This window comes from Impatiens glandulifera, unplaced genomic scaffold (genome assembly GCF_907164915.1).
Source record: "Impatiens glandulifera unplaced genomic scaffold, dImpGla2.1, whole genome shotgun sequence".
NCBI lineage: Eukaryota > Viridiplantae > Streptophyta > Magnoliopsida > Ericales > Balsaminaceae > Impatiens > Impatiens glandulifera.
The window spans coordinates 6,450-26,354 of NW_025919456.1; the positions used below are offsets into that span (position 1 = coordinate 6,450).

A 19,905-nucleotide genomic window follows, 5' to 3' on the forward strand; every position below is an offset into this window, starting at 1 on the left:
ATTAATAATTGATGTGTTTCAAATGTATTTGATAGTAAGAAACAAAATCTGATAATATAGACTTTAAGGAGTAATAATTGAAAAATGGAATATATATATATATATATATATATATATATATATATATATATATATATATATATATATATATATTATCCCTTCAAATTATCTTAATAAATACATCTTTATTTTAATCTTTATTTTAATCCCATAATCATTGTAAGTCTTAAAGTTGTTTATTGAAAATATGATCAAATATATATATATAGTGTCGTACCTTTATATATTAAAAATATGATCAAATTAGATATATATGGTAAAACAAATCTCATTATTAGTGGGTTATATATATATATATATATATATATATATAATGTCTTACCTTTACATTTTTTAAGTATTTGAATTGTTTGTAATTAAATATGCAATGTTATATATTATTTTAATAAAATTCTTTATTAATGATCTAGTTCATTTCAAAGGATGGGAATAAAATTATTTTTGGAATATTAGTATTTAAACTTAGGATCTTGGAAACAAGGTCTACAATTGATATTTTTAATACAAATCTTAGGGTTAAATTATACTAGAATTATATTAATTAGATGTCAAACACGGATTAAATTTATTAAATATGTCTAGCTAATATGATAACAAATAAGGATGCTAGAGTTTTGGGGGAAAACCCTAGATAATTGGTTGCATGAACTCAAATCTTATTGCAACCTCATAAAATTAGTTAAATTTTATTTTAGCAATTTATAATTAATATATACATATTTTGGTGGAAACAGCTGCAATAAAGTTATATTAAGTTATAAGTTTAGTTTGAAGAATATATAAATAATTAAAGTATATATATTACCAAAATATTATTCCATCTAAACTAATATCACAATAAAATATTTAAAAAAACAATTTTTAATAAAAAAAAAAAATTGCTCAAACTTATATATATACTTTTGGATATAGGTGTTTCCAAATTGGGTCATAACGATGGAAGGTCAAAATTTCTCTATTTTTACAACTTAAAATTCATGATCTATGAGTTATTTACTTTTAAATTTGCCTATAAAAATTGATAAATTTGTATATGAAAATACCAACCTTTAATTTTGACACAATTCAATTAATTCTTTTAAAAAATGAAATAAAAGAAAATACTAATTATTATCCTATGTGGTCAGCAAAAACAAAAGTAAAAGAATTAAGAAGAATAAAAAGACAGCATCATGATACATGTTTTAATGCCGTGCCGTAACGGCTACTCATATTTCTAATTATAATGTACTTTATCATTAAACTTGAAAACAAAATATAAATTGTACAATCAATATTAATTATTGGCCACCCCCAAATTAACATAGGGCAAGTTTACATAACTTAATTTGCCAATTATGAACATCAATTTCTCAAAAGTATACAAATATTACTCACTTTCTTTTCTTTTATATGAAAGAGCCGACAAAACAGATTATTCGAGATTCTTTCCTCACAAAAGTTTTTTAAATACAAGAAAAAAAAAATCTTACTCGGAATTACTTATTAATCATGGTACAAAATGTTCATTGATCAATGATGCAATGGGTTTGGACCGCTTGGCACGAGGTGCTTCTCTTGGCCATAGCTTGGATCTATCTCTATTTTGTGTGATTGCCTTCGCAAGTTATGATGGCCGCGATGATTTATGAAGGGGGCAAAATCAAACGTGCTTGCTAGAGCCTTTCGATGGAGAATTGAGGGTTTGGATATTGTATTAAGATTTCGTAGATCATCATGAAATAATAGCGTGGAAAGTGAGATCAAAAGAATAATGGCGAGAAGGGAACGTAGAGGGAAGTTGAGAACGGGCATGGCAATGAGGAAGGAAAGATAGAAAGACGAAACATGGAGAAGATAAGAGAGTTTTATGAATGTTTGACAGCTTGAAATTGAATAGGATTTATTGATCATGAGTGATTATATGAAATATGTATAGATGTGAGAAAAGAGTGTTAATTTGCTTATTCGAGAGATGGAGATCAGATGGCGGTAGACCCTCTTCTCTTCCCAAAATGTTGCTTAGAAGGCAAGCCATGTATTATAAAGGGTTATTATATAAGCTAGATTGTCAAACCTTGAATTATATCAAAGCAAATTAATTAAATAAACTAGCTAAGTAAAAGAAATGTGAACAATTTTGTAACATTAATATAAGTCTTTTTGAGAAATGATTTTTGTTACTATCATATCTTTATATACCCATGTCGAATGAGATATCAAAAATCATGATCTAAATGAGGGAAAAAAGTGTTTTTTTCTTCACTTTTTACGTTTTTGGTTATATTTGAAAAATTATAATAATTTTGTTTATTATTAATAAAATTAATTTAGTCTAATTAGTTAAATGTCATTAGTTCAATTTTTTATTTCAAGTGTAGCTAGACTGCCAGGAAAAAGGGTGGCCTTAGGCGGCAACTTATGTGGCCTCACCCAATGACCGATCCTAGTTAAACTCAGACACACAATATACAGAAAATGCGTTTTAAAAAAAATATATATATATAGTTGTCCGTCATTTAGCAAGCAAGAAAAATGATGGAAGTAAACAAGATCTAAAATGTACCTTGTGTGAAACCCGGCCAAAGAGAACATGGGACTAAACCCGACATGTTTTTTACCCAATAACATCAAATCTATGTGGTAACAAACAGATAAATTCAATCTGTATTATCCAAATCATACTCAACCTAACCCGTTACCAACCCATATTATTCATTAATATAGGTTGAGAATGGATAAGATAACCCAAACTATTATTTTTGAACAAGACTATATAGATTATGTTTTTAACCCATTTTTATTTTGATTAAGACTCGTTTAAAATATTTGATAGGCTTAACTAGTTTTTAATATAGTCTAGTGGAAGAGCCTAAATGAATAATCTTAATTGAAATATTTTGATCTGAAAGATCTACCTTTCAAATTTTCAATGACATAACAAGTAAATAAAATTATTGAAAAAAAAGATACAAGTGTGTTCTATTTGAAGGATCGAGGTAAAATAAATAGTAATGGTGGTACGAAACCTAAAAATCAACCCTAATTTCTGTACGTACGTAGAAGGTAACTTGAGAAATGTCTAATCTTTTTACTTTTCTCTATCTTAATAAGTTTGACTAGACTTATATTAATTGAATTTATTAATCACTTTTTCCTCTCTTGGACAATGCATGGGGGATCCTTTTTGTAAAATATCTGTATATAAAGTCAACTTTTACATGTAACAATAATATCGAATGTAGCAATTTAATACAACTAAGTCGACCTATAAAGTCTACTATAACTTTATTATTATTTTACTCATACGTACAATGCCTCTCTTAAATAAACTTTAACAAACTATTTATGCATCCCAATTGTTAACCTACTAACCTAGTGTTGGGTCACTTTTAATTAATTAATTACTCATGCGGGCAGAGCAAAGGATTACATTTGTAAATTTCCTTTTATGAGAAGGCAAAACGTGTTAATATATATAGAACCCTCAACTTCCGTTTAGAAAACACATTCTAACAAGTGAACTTGTCAATAAAGATAATTGTAACACATTTTATCCGCTCAAATTAGAGTTCAAAAAGCTCTCAATGTATTGGTTTTAAAAAGAAAGACGTCGCAAGAGTCCCCATCATAAACAAATTAATCACGATAGGCAAGCAAGTCGGTGGTTGTTGCAACATTTAGGATGAGACCATTTTAGAGGTCAAGCCTATAATAAATATTACTTTTGTATCATAAGTAGATCTATATATACTTACTTTCACTCTACTTACTAAATATACTTAAGGTATATACTTAAGGTTGGGCCTTGTTCAGTGGTTTGGGTTATTGAAATAACCTAGAGGGAAAAAAATGATGTTGAGTGATGATTTTAAGGAGGTGAGAATATTTTGTTGGTAAATTTTTTTTAAGGGTATTAATATATATAAATAAAATAAAAAATAATAATTTAAAATAAAGAATATTTTAGTATTTTGATTATAATGAAATGATTGATTTTATGGATGAAAGAGAGTGATGTAATGTTTGATTTTTTTTGATTATTTGAAAAACCCAAAACGACCTTGATATTAGTTTAGAAAAAAAAAAAAAAAAAAAAAAAACAAATATATTCAATAAAAAATATATATATACAAATAAAAAACTACAAAAAGAAAAACCAATCAGTGGGCAGTGGGCACCATAGTCAAGAGAGATATGAAAAAACCTTCAAATTTTCTATTTGGAAAAATAAATAAAAAAGAAACTAAAATAAGTAGACCCAATTGGGCCCAATCAATAAGTAGAATATTGCCCATTAAGGGTCTTAGAATCAGTTGGGCTTCAAAAGACTAGTAAATCGTTAACTTCTAAGAGTTTACAATAATATTACTTATAAAATTATTTATTTCATTTAAATTATTATTATTAAATTATTTTTATATATATATATAACATCAAATATTTAATTCTCAATTAAATTAAATAAGAATAATTTTTAAAAATAATTAAAAAATAAATAACAATATCTATCAAATATATTCAAACAAAAGAATAATACAAATATACTCCATAAAATAGTAAAATTATATAATAAAATTAATGACCTACCATTAAATTTGACATATATTACAAATTGTTATACCCACCAAATTCTAATAAAAAAACATTTGATCACTAAATCTTGATATAAAAGATATAAACTATATTCAAATAACATAATTAATTTAAATATTTAATATACCTTCAAAATATATATTAATTAATATTATTTTATAATTTATTTTGTTAATTATTTATTTTTATAAATAACTTGAATATGAAAAAAAAAAAAAATATATATATATATATATATATATATATATATATAAAGCAGAAAAGACCGACAATAGAAAACCCAGATAAAAGTTGGAACTTCATTGAAATCGCCATAGTTTCTTCTTGAGAGGTCGAAGGAGGAGGAAGGAGGCATTAGAATAGAGAAAGAAGATGGTAAGATATCATCCTTTCTCTTAATTCTTCTCATGATTTTGTTTTATATCTGATCCCGCTGTTCTTATTACCGATTAGGGTTTTTATTTTTTTTTACATATCCTTCGATTTGCTGTTTATGCATTCTTCAGGAGATCTTAGTATTTGGAAATCTATTGTTTTTTTGTTTTCTTACACCTGCCTATTCTCCTATGCCTATGATGCTAAATATGTCCACATCGATTTTGTCCTAATCGATGATTTCTCGTATGAAATTGTTTACCTGAATTTATCGGCTTTTCGATGATCTTAGTAAAATTGGTTTCATTTGTTTATATATGATGCTCTTTTCTGTTGTGAGCTCAAGGGCGTTACTCTTGATTATTGAAATCATCATAAGATGTTGTTGTGATCCCACATCATGTGGCAGGATTTTCTGTAGTTATGTTTTATTACTTATTTTACTATTGTTAGAAGAATATATAACCTTAGACTAGTTTCATTACGGGTATGATGATATTTGTACTAAAGTACTTTCTATTTTTCTCTCTAATTACAAGTTGGCATTGTGTGGTCGCTCTTTGTCTGTCTATTTCGATCTCTTCTCTTCTCCCTCAATCTTGTCTATCTTCTTTCTGTCTAGTTACGATTACATGTTACATTCTTAACGGGTCACAACAGATGTAGTGTTTCCATGAAACAATGTTGAACTAGGTAGTTGTGGAATTAAGTATGAACCTAGTCCTAGCTATTTTATTCAAGTATTTGCAGTCTCAGAACCCATTCTTTTATCAGATCTTTAGTTTTTAATAAAAAGATTAACCCGACAAGCTTTGATTCATAATGGTTTTTTATGTTACATTGCTACTTATCTCAGCATCCTTCAATTTCAGCTTCTAATCATGTATTCCTTGCCTCGTTTGTTTTCTGCAGTCGACACTTGCAGCTGCTAGAGCAGATAACTTTTACTATCCTCCAGAATGGACTCCAAAAAAGGTATTTAGTAGTCTTATCACATCTCTTCACATGGAATTATGTAAACTCTGAAATGACACTTGTTTTAAAATGTTATTCCTTCAGGGTTCTTTGAACAAGTTCAATGGTCAACATGCTTTGAGGGAGAGAGCAAGGAAATTAGACCAAGGAATTTTGATTATAAGGTATAATAAGTTCTACCATGTTTATTTTCTAAACATAAATCTAAGAGCTAATGAGATCGAAAGCTTTAAATTTCCCAAAAATAGTTGCTGGTTCCTAAATTTTTCTTATTTTAAATTTGATAAATTTCTCCAGGTTCGAGATGCCTTACCATATATGGTGTGGTGGCTGCAACTCTATGATCGCAAAGGGTGTAAGGTTCAATGCAGAGAAAAAGCAAGTTGGAAATTATTACTCTACAAAGGTAAAGTAACTAGATTGAATATGGAGATTCGGATTGTGAAAGCGTATTCCCGAATCTTATCCCTTTCTAGAAGGTGTATGTATCTAATGAAAACTTTCTGATTTATTGCTTGCCTTTTATTTCAGATATGGAACTTCTCCATGAAGGCACCATGCTGCAAGAATGAGATTGTTATTCAGACCGATCCAAAAAACTGTGCATATTTGATCATCAGTGGTGCCCAGCAAAAGACTGAAGTGTATGATGTTGAAGATGCAGAAACCTTTGAGCTTCCTGCAGATGAAGGTAGTTATTGGACTGTTTGGTATACACTTTTTTGTTTCCATTTTGATCATGATCTGAAAAACATCTGTATTTTTTATGTTTACAAATAATCGCAAGAATTTGGATCATAATCCAGAAAAATAGTTTGATGAACATGGAAAAATAATCTCTTATACCAAATGAAGCAAAAACTTGCACTAAAATTTGGATCTAGAAAGAAAATTGTATACCAAATGAAACAACAAAAGTCACACTATAAGTCTATAATATAGATTATGATCTAAAAAGTAATTTTAACTTGGTCAATTTTTCAATGAGATCGAGATTTTGACAAAATGTCAGTTTTGAAATAATGTAGGGTAATATGGGTTAAAAATCAGATTATTTGAAAAACATCTTTTTGATGAATAAGTGAGGGGATTATTTAGGTCTTAGTATTTGAAATTTTAAAATGTTATAAAGAAACAAATAAGAGTATTTTGGTATTATAATTGATGATGGATAGAAGAATTGAAAGGATGTGGGTGCCCTCATGTTTTGCTTATGCTCTTGGTGTCCCATTTTTTGTTATCCAGAAAAGGGTAAGCTTGCAGATCCCTTCTACCGTCTTGAGCATCAGGAACAAGATTTGAAGAAGAAGAAAGAAGCTGAGCCTGTACTGGTCCGACTTCAGCGAATATCTGATTCAAGGCATTCAGATGATTATTCTCTCAACAAGGCACTACGATCACAACTTAGGGTATGAACAATCCTCTTTGCTTCAAGCATGTTTGATGTAGGGATTTGACTTTATTTTTCTAACGATAAAAAAATGGATTATTTGGGTTACACGACCAAAATATCCTTTTGTATTTAATATTTTAATGTTATAAAAAATACAATAAGGCTATTTTAGTTGATGATTTGAAGAATTTGATAGATGAGGTGATTCATGATAGGATAAGGGGTTTATTTGAATTAAATCCTGGTGGTCGACAATCGTTCTGACTTAAGGCCTTGTTCGGTTTGGGTTAGTTGAGTTTAATCTCATATAACCCCCATTCAATCAATCATTCAAATCATGAACAAAATACCAAACTATTTCTAATATATTTATACCTTTGTCCCTTTTTATAATAACTCACTTTTCAATAACCTATACCGAACAAGACCCAAATAACCTCCATCAAACAATGATGTTTCCCTTTTTTCGGTTTTTCTTCAGAGTCAAAAGAAAAGAGTTAGGGAGGAGGAGGGTACTGCCAGGAAGATTGGCCTGGGTGTCCGACTACTTCCTGCATCTGCAGACGATGCAGCTAAAGCAGCCAGTGTCAGGTTCCCGCACAAGTTTGAGAAAAACAGAAAGGAGAAACGAGCTCAAATAAACTCTTCTTCTATTTTTGGTGGGTCAAGCCATTATTCGGATTCAAGGAGGCTTGAGCTGGAGGCAAAGAGAAGGAAGATAAACACATCATCCGTTTCCAAGATACTTGTTGGGGGTTTTAAGCCGTCATCGTTGTCATCAACAATTTCTGGCCAAAAAAGGAAACGATGATGATAATGTCAGAAATTTGATACTATAATGTTGGTTTTGATGTTTGTTTACATATAAAATTGTTAAGATTTGTGTGCAAATTGGTCAAAATCTGTAAGAACAAAGTGTCTGTCTATTTGGTAATGACCTTTTGTGATTATCTTTTGGCTTTCGAAGTTTGTTGGATACTTGGATTCTGAGTTTTGTGATGTAATAAATTGGGGTGGATTGTTAAAAAAATCAGGTGCCTAATGATTTTATAAATGTCAATTCGAATTTGGGTTGTTTTTATTATAATTTTAACTTACTTTTCACACATACAATGTTTCTTTTGTTTGAGTGTTCTTTCGAGTTTTATTAATGAAAGATTTCGAAAAAAAATCGAAAATAGTTAGATTTTGTATTTAATTTTTTATAAATTTGTCCATGATGTACCAATTTTTTAAAGTAAGTATTTTTGGCCAATAATTTTATTAATTTATTTGAAATGTTATATTAATATTTTCAACTTGCTTGATTATGATAGGTAGTGTTGGTGTTTTTGTTTAAACGAATTTGAAGAAAAGGAAATTTCCATGAATAGGGTCCCACAAGACTTTCCTGGAAATTACGTGTCCCGTAATGTATTATTCTATTATTCAATTCATTATTTTTATTATTGGTGAGTTATTTTTTCTTTACAAATAATATTTATTTTAGAAAATAATATTAGTTTTATTAATCCTGAAACTAGTAGAATATTTTGTTTAATGTTGAGTTTGAAAAACAAGTATTTTTTTATTCACATTATCTTCATTATAATTTATACCTTATTTTCCCTTCAAAATATAACATAAATTAATACTAAATAATATGGTTATCTACTTTTTTTTAAATTAAAGAAACTTCCAAATTAAATTAAGCAAGTGGGGTGATGAGTCAGAGCTTTTTATGAATTAAATATGAAAGTTATGTTTATCCATTACAATATATAGATAAGGAAAGTTCCTAGCTATGGATTAAATATTAATTTTAAGGTATAGACTAAATTATACTTCTTTCATAAACACAACTAATCATTAATATAAGTAAAATTCAACTAAATGACAAAAATAAAATAAAAGAAGAGTAAGATATGCAATATCCTAATTTCATTTTACTTGTATAATTAATGACCAAATGTTGTCACATAAATAGATCATTAGGTTCATATTTTCAAAAATAATTAACAAAATTAATAATCAAATTAGAAATAACCCCCCATTAGATTAGGATAGTTTAAATTGGAGAAGAAGGTAATAAAATGAAAAATGACAATTGGATTATTATAAATAGATCTTATTATTATTTTTAAAAAATACAACTTCATAGTTTTAATAAATTAAGTCTTATTATACTATTATTTATATGAAAAAAATTTAAAAAATGATCAGAATTGTTTTGTATAACGATTAACTCCTCGATTGATCGGTTGTCTAGATTGAATATAAAAAAACGTCATAAAAATAACATCATGAATAATATGAATTAGACGAATATAATCATTAAATATTCGGAAATTTTTCTTCAACCAAATAGATGATTCACCGTAAAATAATCTTAATAGTAAACAAAAAATATGTAATTATTTAAATTAGAATAACTTTTTTATAGTTCAATTTAAATAGTAAAAATTAAGTAATTTTCACATTTTAACTATTTATATTAATAACAATTATTATGATGTGATCTTATCTAACTAATAAAGAATATTATGTATAGAAAAGGATTATAAATGGAAAATACATTCGAATTAAAGTTTAACACCCATGAAAAATTAGAAAATTTAAATTATGCTACAATTTATTTTGGGTCGAATTGTCAAATCATGGCTTCTTATTATAAATCAATTAAGATTTAGAATCTCTCAAACTTTACAATTTAAACTCTTTATTGTTAGAGTGAGCATAACGAAATTTTGTCTAAACGATTTCAAATAACGTTCACTTATTATTCACGTGACATTTATAAATAAATAAAATATTTATGTTATTAATTTAACAACCGAATTTATAAATAATAAATAATAAATAATTTATTAATTTATAAATAATAAATAATTTCAGCGTGTTTAAAGTTTTGACTACCGATATTTGAAAATTTGACATTTAAACTTACAAAATTATTAAAATTCGATAATTAAATTAGTGATATGAATATTTTATTTATTAATTCATAAAATGTAATCTAAATTAAAAAAAAAAACTTATTTTTTTATAATTTGGGTTTTTTTTAACAAAATATTTAACCATTTTTTAATTTTTTTCAATGGTTCTTAAAACTTGTAACCACCTTCTTCCTCATTGGTAGCTGCAATTCTTTTTCAGCTGCTTTTGCGTGAAAGCGAAGCGGGAGAATAATATATATATAATTATATATATAGAGAGAGAAAGAGAAAGCTTCGAGGTTTTGTCTTCGTTCACAATCCAAAATCCAAAGATCAAATTGATGAAATTTGGCATCTTATGAGAAACTCCGGATTTTCTCAACTTCAATCTTCAAAACTATCTATAGATAATATAGATATGCCGATATCTAGTTAAACAAAAACGCTCTAGCTTTTCCTTCATTTCAGTTATGTTATTGCTTCAGCGAAGAGCTACAACGATGAGCTGGAGAAGAGTCGTCAAAGCTCTACAGGCCTTAGCCACACACCTTTCTCTCTTCTCCTTCACTCTGCTCCTCGTTCTCAAGCTCGATCGCATCGTCAGTTACTCGTGGTGGTTCGTAATTCATCTCCTTATTATCAAATTTCTGTTTTAATCGCATCGTCATGTTCTAGTTCATAATCAGATTACAATTTGAAACCTATTAATGTTTTGATTATCTCATTCTCAGGACAATTTTTAGTCCTCTATGGTTGTTTCATCTAATTATAGCTCGAGCTAGATTCTCCTTACCTGCACCAACAGTGCCTAATGATCGACGGGTATAATATCTATTATTTTGTTCTTGTGGAAACAAATAAGAAATATTGATTTGTTTTATGATGACAGTGGGCGCCTTTTCATGCTGTAATGGCTATGCCTTTGGCTGTTGCATTTGAACTACTACTTTGTGTATATCTCCAGAATATATATGGTATACTTGCTTATTCAGAATCTTTATGACTTATATATATACTTGTTTTAGTGATGGAATTCATTGTATTGCAGCTGTGAACTTGAAGATTATCTTCTTTCCTTTGCTGACACTTGAAATAGCAATTTTGGTTGACAATGTTAGGTAAGATTTGTATAAATAGTTTGTGAAATGAATACACGTAAGAAGATGAATAATTGTGTCTTTTAGAAAAAAGAGATTTCTGTTAGGGTAAGCTTTCTGGCTGCAAGTTTCATTTGGGAACTAATGGATACAAAAATATTTGTTCTGGAATCGTATCTGGATTAGATTATGTTTAGAAACTAAACTTAGTTAAAGACGAATTTAAAATTTATTGGTTGCTTCACATCTGCATCCGAATACAGAATATTTATAAGTGTTTCATTTGCAATGCATTTCTTAGTTGAAACAATTGAAATTGTTTGGCTATGGTGCAATGTTTTAAATATGTTAGGCATCTATGAGTCTATTCCTGTAACATACATACTTTATCAAACTACTTTTCAATTATTATTTTCTTTGTATAATTGTAAAAAATGTTATCAGACCATCCATTTGGAAACATTCTTTCTGTGAGATATCTCATTTGGATGTGATTTCATATGAGATCATGTTTAGATACAGAACATAAAACATTCAAAAATTATTGGTGGTTTCTCATCTGCATATCAAGATCCAGAAACATAAAGTGTTTAAAAATAGGACAGCAATAGGTACTGATTTCTATTTCTGTAGGATGTGTAGAGCCTTGATGCCTGGGGATGAAGAAATAATGAGTGATGAAGCAATGTGGGAGACACTTCCTGTAAGGTTTTTGTCTATTAGTTAGTTGTAGAAATTTGGTATGAATACTCATTTTGTATAACTGTTTTAGTCCTTTTCTTATATGGATACCTTTAGCTACTAAATCTAAATATATGAGAAAGAGCAACAAATTTGCATTGAAGTAATTAGTATTTGGGAAAACCGATTAACTGACACTATATAGATTTGACCATCTACATGGATATTGGGCTGGTTAATGTTCTTTTGGATTATTTACTTCAAATTCATTATATAGGTAGGTATTTAGTTTGTTATCCTTTTTAACCTGTTGTCCTGTGGGTTTTTCTCTTTGTGTTTCAGCACTTTTGGGTTGCAATTTCTATGGTCTTTCTAATTGCTGCGACAACCTTTACTCTTCTAAAGATATCTGGTAAGTTTTATTTTCTTCTCTCGAAATATATGCACTTAGTTCTAGTATGTTATAGTTAAAACCAGTAACGAACCAAGAAGGGTATGAGACAATGAGAAGAAGGTGATGGTACTTAGATATAATTAAGATGGGAATTACAGAGTTTGCCTCACAGCTCAATTCATTCATATCATTCCACTAACCTATCCACCTAAACATAAATACTATGGAACCCTATCAGGTCCATAGCTGCTCTTCACAGTACCACCCAAAAGAAAAGGGACTGCTAACCTATTTCAACTGGCCATATTGCCTTTTCGGAATATAAAAAACAGAATTGTAAAAGTATACTTTAAACATTAAAAGACCCCAAAATAACCCATACCTTAATCACATACCTGGACTTGTATCTGAAATCGTTGATACACCACCTTCCAGCAAGATATGCACTATATGGCATGTTTACTTGGATTATAATATTTTTTCATATATATTTTCCAAAGAAATCTCATAGAAGACTATGGAAGACATGTTTACTACAATGGAAAACTGTCTTTCATAATAAAAAAGATATGATCGATGAAGACAATTTTGCAACTGCTTATTGAGATCCTGAAAGTCAGAATCAGAAACATTGGCAAACTTGTAAACTGTTGTGCTAAAAGTCATTTTATTTACTCAAAAATCACTCATTAGTAGATTCTACACGTTAATATGTGCTGTGAACTCTATTATAAAGCTCTATTCTCCTTATAGTCATTTAAACAAGATAAGCTGTTTAGAACGTAGTGCAACAAGAGAGAACAATTTTATTTTATTAGAAAATTTTCCCATAGCAGGATAATATTCATAACTGAGCTGTTTATTATTATGTAGGTGATGTGGCTGCTCTTGGCTGGTGGGACTTATTTATAAATTTCGGGTATTCGTCTCATTAGTTATTGGCATCATTGACCTTTTCTTCTATTTCCAACACATAATATTCTCCAATATTGTCACAGTATTGCAGAGGGATTTGGCTTTATCATTTGCACCAAGTGGCATAATCCTGCTATCCATAGGCATCCAATTGATCAGGACCAAACTGGAATGTGCAGTTTGCAGGACATTGGTGGCCACATTATGAAAGTCCCATTAATTGGTTTCCAAATTCTACTTTTTATGCACTTAGAGGTATTATAACTTCCAGTTGTCATTTTTTTGTAGCATCTTTCCAGACATCTTCTAATGGTTCTTTATTGCAGGGAACACCAGATGGAGCTAGACACATGCCAATGGCAGTTGTTTTTTCTCCTCTTTTGTTTCTCCAAGGAACTGGCATCTTATTTACTATTTATAGATTAGTAGAGAAACTTGTTCTTCTAGTACATGGTGGAGATGGTTCGGAAACATATCTTAGAATATCTTCAAGAGCTCAAGAATGCTTTGGCTTCATGATAAGGGGATCAAGGTAAACTTCTTTATGAGATAATATATATTTTTTTTAATATTTAAAGTTTGTATTAACTAAAAGAAAACTATGAGAATTTTGAACTGTCGTGAAATTTTGATCAACTCAATACAGGTTGCTAGGATGGTGGTCTATAGATGAAGAAAGTCAAAGAGAACAAGCTCAACTTTATTATGGTGATTGCTCTGGGTCAGTTTATCATGTGCCTATCTCTGACTTATAATGTTAACATTTTGATTGTTTTGTTCTGCAAGGGAAAAAATAAGTATCGGTTTCTCCATCTTCCCTCCTTTGGAGTCCTGGCAAGATTTGATCCAACTTAATTGTGTATTTTTCACTATGTGAAGAATATCGCTTTTGTTGTTGATTTGAAGAATGAGCAAGTCAATGATTTCCATGTTTTTGGTAAGCTGATTTTGTCTGATTTTCCTATGAAGGTACAACACATTCTCTCCTGAAGCTGTGAAGAAAATGCCAAGGTCTGATCTAGCAGACGAGGTGACGATTCCTTTGCTACGAGTCCTCTTCTTCTTTCTATAATTTAGGAAAATGGCAGCTTCTAAGTGTTATTTTTCTCGTTTTGGTTTAAGGTTTGGAGGCTACAAGCAGCATTGAGTGCACAGAGGGAGATAACAAGGTTTAGTCAGCAAGAGTTTGAAAAACTACAAAATGTTAGTCCTAAAATTTTGCGATCATTTGAAAACACTTTATGCTTATGTATATGTATCTGGATCTTGATGATTTAAATTCTTGCTTGTGTTAGGAAAAGGTATTGTGCAGGATTTGCTTTGAAGAGCAGATAAATATTGTTCTTCTTCCTTGCAGACATCACAACCTTTGCAGGTATATATATCTGTCTATCTTTCTTTTTAACGCGTTTTTATTGAAGAATTAAGAGAAATTAGGCGGGAGATGTGAATAATGTTTATTTTTACGATGTTCCAGCATATGCTGCGAGAAGTGTAAACGGTGCCCAATCTGTCGTGAAGCTATTGAAGAACGGTTACATGTATCAAATGTATAGCCTTGGAGAACATTTTTAACACTACTTGTATATGTTCTTACAGATAACCTCACATCATCAAATGATTTTTTTAAACATTATTGTGTATAGAAAGATATACTGATCAATGGAACATCAACAATTAATTAATTGATCCCTTTTTTTTATTATGGGATCTATGCGTTATATATATATATATATATATATATGTTGAAGCAAAGTTTAAGGTGTTTTGTCAAGTGTGAGAATTGAGATACATTGAAGTCTTAATTCATCTTGTTACTTTTTTTTTTTGTTTTGTTTTGTTCTTTTAAACTCGGGTTTAGTTTGCCATCAGGTAATTAAACGCCCTCAAATTTATTTTTTTTCAGATTTCTTATTGTGATCAAAATTGATGTATATGAACTTAGTGTGAACAAGATTATGAAATTTATCCATAGCCCATTTTCGTCACCACTCGCCATCTTGGTGTTACTCGGCCCGTTCAGTATACGCCATCTTGGTGTTACTCGCCCATTCAGTATACGATAATGTTTGTATATTTTATTGTTTTTTTAAAACAAAATAGAGTGTTACACTGTCATCAAATATATATACTCATATTTTTTTTTATCAAGATTGTCAATCTCATTTTTGAGTAATTATAAATCAAGTATTTTTTTTTTATTTTAGAAAAAGAAAATTAGATTAAGTACCCACTAATCATTTAAATTTCAAAATGATTAAATTTTACATATTTTCCTATGACAAGGCTTTAGCTAAACTAACCTAAATACCTAATATATGATTGCATAAGATTCTGATTTTAAAATATGCAAACACCATTCAAAATTTTGACACATTTGGTAATGAATTTTTAAATAAACTTTGTATTGTTAGTGATTTTGAGTAAATGATATTTTTTTTTTAAAATAGTTAAAGGGTATTAATATATAGTGATAAAATATTTATTTTTAAAAGAAATAGATGATATTTTAACATTTTAGTTAATGAATTAGGTGATGTTATTAATAGAAGATTGAATAAAATTATTGATTTTAATTATGACATGATTTTATTTAAGAGCTTGTTTTGATTAGGGTTATTTAAAAATTTTAGAGAGAGAAAAATAATAATAATTTTTAATAATTTTAAATAAAAAAACTTAAAAGTATTATATATAAATATAAAAAAATTAAAATAAAACATATTTTATTATTTTAATTAATGAATTAAGTGATTTATTCAACTTGAAAATAAATTTTGTTTGAGTTATTAAAATAACTCAAGCCTACCAAAATTAAAAATCTAACCGAATAAAAAATAATGTTAACTTATAAAAACGTGTTTATAGAATTTCTATTTGTCATGTTTAAATCATGTAATTAAAAGTAAATGACCTATTTAAAGCATGTAATTAAGTTCGAAATATTTGAATTTGAGGAAAAAAAAACAAAAAAACAAGCACGTGCCAAGACGAAGTCAATGTTGGCTGACTTGGAATATGACCGCTTCACAGTCAATCACTCCCGACCTTAAAGCGCCAATCCGCCATACCCAGAAGCTCCATTACACTGTTACGCAAATCAAAGCGCCAACAGTGAGAAATCATCAAAAGGCGTGTACCCTTTTAAGCAAATATAAAGAGGGTAATCGTCTTTTTACTTCTCTTGATCGTCTCAATCCGCCATGTCTAGGTCACGGTATAGATCTCTCCTTATCTCCTTGATCTATTTATCTTCCTTTGATCGTTAATCGTAGTTCTATTGGTTTGGTATCGACATCTGTAGTTTGATTTCTAAATGTTAATCTTATTTCCGGTAGTCAAAATGAAAGTCTTGTCAGTGAGTCTTAAATTATTTGTTTGGAAAGCAGAGTGACATTTATGATTTATCTGAGTGTGTATGCTTGCTGCATCTGTTAGATCTAGTTTTCAATTGTGGAAGTTTTGATTGATTTTGTTTATTGGCTTTTTGAACTTTTATTTGCATTTGTTAACCCTAGCTGTTTGTATAAGATTGATTTCTGATTAAACAATTGGGAACATTGACTTCATCTGGAAATGGGTTTTTATTTTTATCTGAATCTAAGTCTCACTTTGATCTTTTTCTGAAACTGTCATGCCCCAAAGTAAGATTCTTTATACTTTAAGCTATCCTAGTTTGTTTTTAGGACTAGAATTTTGAGGGAGACCTGTCTCACTTTGAAAAAGACCAATCATTTTTTTAATAGAGATTCATATACGTTTATATATTAGTAGTCTTGATCTGGGTCATATCCATTTCCAAATGGGATTGCACACGGGAGAGAAACCAGCCCATATAGTGTTTTTCCAAAACCACACATTATGTCTTACCTCCAAAATATCAATTGGAATTTGGTTGAGTTGACATGGGAATATGAATGGAAGAGTTAATCATTTCAGCTATGGTTTTAAGAGATTCTTGTAATTTTATTAGAATCCAAACGAATTCAGTTAATTCAAAATTATGTTACTGTTAGTATTGATTCTCTTTTGATTGGTTAAACAGCCATTGCGATAATTTTATTCATAGGGCAAGGAGTATTTAGAAATGTTAACATTCATAAATGCACTATTTCACTAGTTTGAGAGCAAGTACCATTATTTACATTAGAGATTCGAACAAATTTTTATATGCACAGGACGTCGTGGTTAGTTGATAGCAGTAGAATCGCCTCGAAAATCAAAAGCGCGTCCAGTCCAAGTGATGATCGTGAAAGAGTTGTTTGGAATAGTGACCCGACTAAAGCCTGTCCTAACTGTCAACACGTCATTGACAATAGTGATGTAAGTATTATTTTCATTCTATGTAGGATGATGACATATGTGAGAATTTCGTGTCAAATTAGAAATAGACGAAAAATAAGCTATTATTAGGATTTGACGAGTCTTCATTCTTACTCAGGTTACTTTGGAGTGGCCGGGTTTGCCTAGAGGAGTGAAATTTGATCCGTCTGACCAAGAAATCATATGGCATTTGCTTGCAAAAGTCGGTGTGGGTAACCTAAAGCCACATCCTTTTATTGACGAGTTTATTCCTACAGTTAATAAGGAAGATGGTATCTGTTATACTCACCCTAAAAATTTACCAGGTATGTATGTATTGACTGCTTGAAAACACTTATTGTTTATGTTTCTGTATCTGGATCCAGTTCCGCACTCGAAAACACAAATAAACCTCCATCAAATTATCTATACATTCATGAATTACATCATTAACCAAAATATCCTCCATATATAAAATTTATACATAGTGTTATTTTATTCAAATAACCCAATTTTTAGTAATCTACATTCTACACAAAACAATGTTATTTGAAAATAACTCACTGGTTATCTTTATTTTTTGTTTTCAAAATAGTTCTGGTATGAAATGCATGACCTTAAAAACATATGATCTTGTGCTTTACGTGAGCCTTAACCAAAGTTTGAACAAGGTCTTGGAAACTAAATTTAGCCATATACAGATTCACTTTTTTTTTATGAAATGGATCTAGATACTTGTGTTTCCAAAAGAAAAACTGAAATGATGTATAAGTTCTCTAGGTGTTAAGCAAGATGGGAGTGTTTGCCATTTCTTCCATAGAGCAATTAAGGCTTACAATACCGGAACTCGCAAACGTAGAAAGATACAAGATGAGGACTTTGGCGACGTTCGTTGGCACAAAACAGGGAGAACGAAACCAGTAATTCTTGATGGAGTCCAAAAAGGATGTAAGAAAATTATGGTTCTATATTTGACTGCAACTAAAGGAGGAAAAGCTGAGAAAACAAACTGGGTTATGCATCAATATCATCTAGGAACAGAAGAAGACGAGAAAGATGGAGAATATGTCATTTCGAAAGTTTTTCATCAGCAACAGCAAGGAAAACCTACTATCGATAAGTTTGATCAAGATTTTCTTGATCAGATCGTTAATGTTGAACCTGTTACTCTTCCAAAAGTAGATCCGGTCACACCAAAGTCTGTTACTCCTGAAATGAGGACTTATAATCCTGAAGAAGAAGACCTTAATGATCGAATGTCTGAAATAAATGAAAATGAAGAACCAATTGGAGAAGAACCCAGATGGTCACAGCTTCTTATGGATTCACAACTTCTTCTGGATTCACAGCAGCTAGTTGAAGGTCTTTCATTGTGTGAAGATCTTCTACGAAGCCAGTCTCCTAATAGAGATGAGGATGAAAATGAAAACGATGAATTGAATGGAAGACGGTGTCTGGCTGATTATGCTAGTCTCGGCTCTGAGAGCCTAAAGAATGATTTGGAGGAATGCAGTCGAGAAGAAGACTTGGTTCTTGATCCAGCAAATATTGAACTTGAGACGCCACCAGATTTCCGATTAAGCCAACTTGTATGTTTCATTCTTTTTGAGGAATTCGTCATTTACTTAGACCTGATGATACTAATTGCGATTCTATCTTATCTGCAGGACTTTGCATCGCAGGAGAGCTATCTTGCTTGGGGAAATGGTAAGCTTGGTGACTAAATTAACAAATTAGACTGTTAAGAAATGTTGTTGTGTACTTATTTTGTACTATTTTCCGTGTTTCTTTTGGCCATAAGTGTAAACTAAACTTATTGAAGAAACCAGGTTGCTTCAATTGTTGATGAAATTTGGCTAATGTAAAGTTTTTGAAACAGTTTTTGGTAGGTGTCTAACATGAAGAAAAAATTGTGCTAGATCTCTTTATATGTTTGTAACTAAAACATCAAATATTACATGTCTAATTTTTAGAATGTTCATAATTAGACTTAGGCACTGGATTGTGCAATCACGGTCTAGTTAAACACGATGTTGGTATTAAGACACAAACAGAGTTAAGCACACAAATGAAAATGAGTCCGTAAACACGAGTTAGCACGGTTATTCTTGAGCAGACTTTTTAAGAAGAGATCCTATAATGTAGTACAGTATGACACGCATAAAATCGGGTTTTAACTCGAAACGATTAAAGGTTTGACACAGATATAGAAAAAGAATTTGA

At 29.8% G+C, this 19,905-nt stretch overlaps 3 protein-coding genes across 3 annotated transcripts; all 3 read left to right on the forward strand.

Annotated features, from left to right (window-relative positions):
- The first annotated feature begins 4,909 nt into the window (after positions 1-4,909).
- LOC124917957 (probable splicing factor YJU2B) lies at positions 4,910-8,404 on the forward strand. The gene is made up of 7 exons (XM_047458223.1): positions 4,910-5,010; positions 5,923-5,985; positions 6,070-6,149; positions 6,283-6,391; positions 6,517-6,676; positions 7,231-7,394; positions 7,860-8,404. The coding sequence occupies exons 1-7, from the start codon at positions 5,008-5,010 to the stop codon at positions 8,187-8,189; spliced, it is 909 nt and encodes a 302-aa protein (XP_047314179.1). The 5' UTR covers positions 4,910-5,007; the 3' UTR covers positions 8,190-8,404.
- Positions 8,405-10,583: 2,179 nt separating this feature from the next.
- On the forward strand, positions 10,584-15,090 carry LOC124917958. The gene is made up of 14 exons (XM_047458224.1): positions 10,584-10,909; positions 11,025-11,115; positions 11,183-11,267; positions 11,342-11,411; positions 12,024-12,093; positions 12,414-12,483; positions 13,339-13,384; positions 13,464-13,635; positions 13,707-13,912; positions 14,027-14,101; positions 14,350-14,410; positions 14,503-14,583; positions 14,676-14,755; positions 14,858-15,090. Exons 1-14 carry the CDS (start codon positions 10,764-10,766, stop codon positions 14,934-14,936), a joined length of 1,332 nt encoding a protein of 443 aa, XP_047314180.1. The 5' UTR covers positions 10,584-10,763; the 3' UTR covers positions 14,937-15,090.
- Positions 15,091-16,455: 1,365 nt separating this feature from the next.
- On the forward strand, positions 16,456-19,557 carry LOC124917959 (SUPPRESSOR OF GAMMA RESPONSE 1-like). Its single transcript, XM_047458225.1, has 5 exons — positions 16,456-16,597; positions 17,559-17,703; positions 17,822-18,008; positions 18,463-19,271; positions 19,350-19,557. The coding sequence occupies exons 1-5, from the start codon at positions 16,584-16,586 to the stop codon at positions 19,404-19,406; spliced, it is 1,212 nt and encodes a 403-aa protein (XP_047314181.1). The 5' UTR covers positions 16,456-16,583; the 3' UTR covers positions 19,407-19,557.
- Positions 19,558-19,905: the final 348 nt, after the last annotated feature.

Coding starts and splice junctions, on each gene's coding strand:
- LOC124917957 (XM_047458223.1), top strand. Junction 5,986..6,069: donor CAGAATGGACTCCAAAAAAG/GTATTTAGTAGT, acceptor TTATTCCTTCAG/GGTTCTTTGAACAAGTTCAA. Junction 7,395..7,859: donor CACTACGATCACAACTTAGG/GTATGAACAATC, acceptor GTTTTTCTTCAG/AGTCAAAAGAAAAGAGTTAG.
- LOC124917958 (XM_047458224.1), top strand. CDS start 10,764: ATGTTATTGCTTCAGCGAAGAGCTACAACGATGAGCTGGAGAAGAGTC. Junction 11,116..11,182: donor CAGTGCCTAATGATCGACGG/GTATAATATCTA, acceptor TTATGATGACAG/TGGGCGCCTTTTCATGCTGT. Junction 13,913..14,026: donor TTCATGATAAGGGGATCAAG/GTAAACTTCTTT, acceptor AACTCAATACAG/GTTGCTAGGATGGTGGTCTA.
- LOC124917959 (XM_047458225.1), top strand. Junction 18,009..18,462: donor TCACCCTAAAAATTTACCAG/GTATGTATGTAT, acceptor TAAGTTCTCTAG/GTGTTAAGCAAGATGGGAGT. Junction 19,272..19,349: donor ATTTCCGATTAAGCCAACTT/GTATGTTTCATT, acceptor TCTTATCTGCAG/GACTTTGCATCGCAGGAGAG.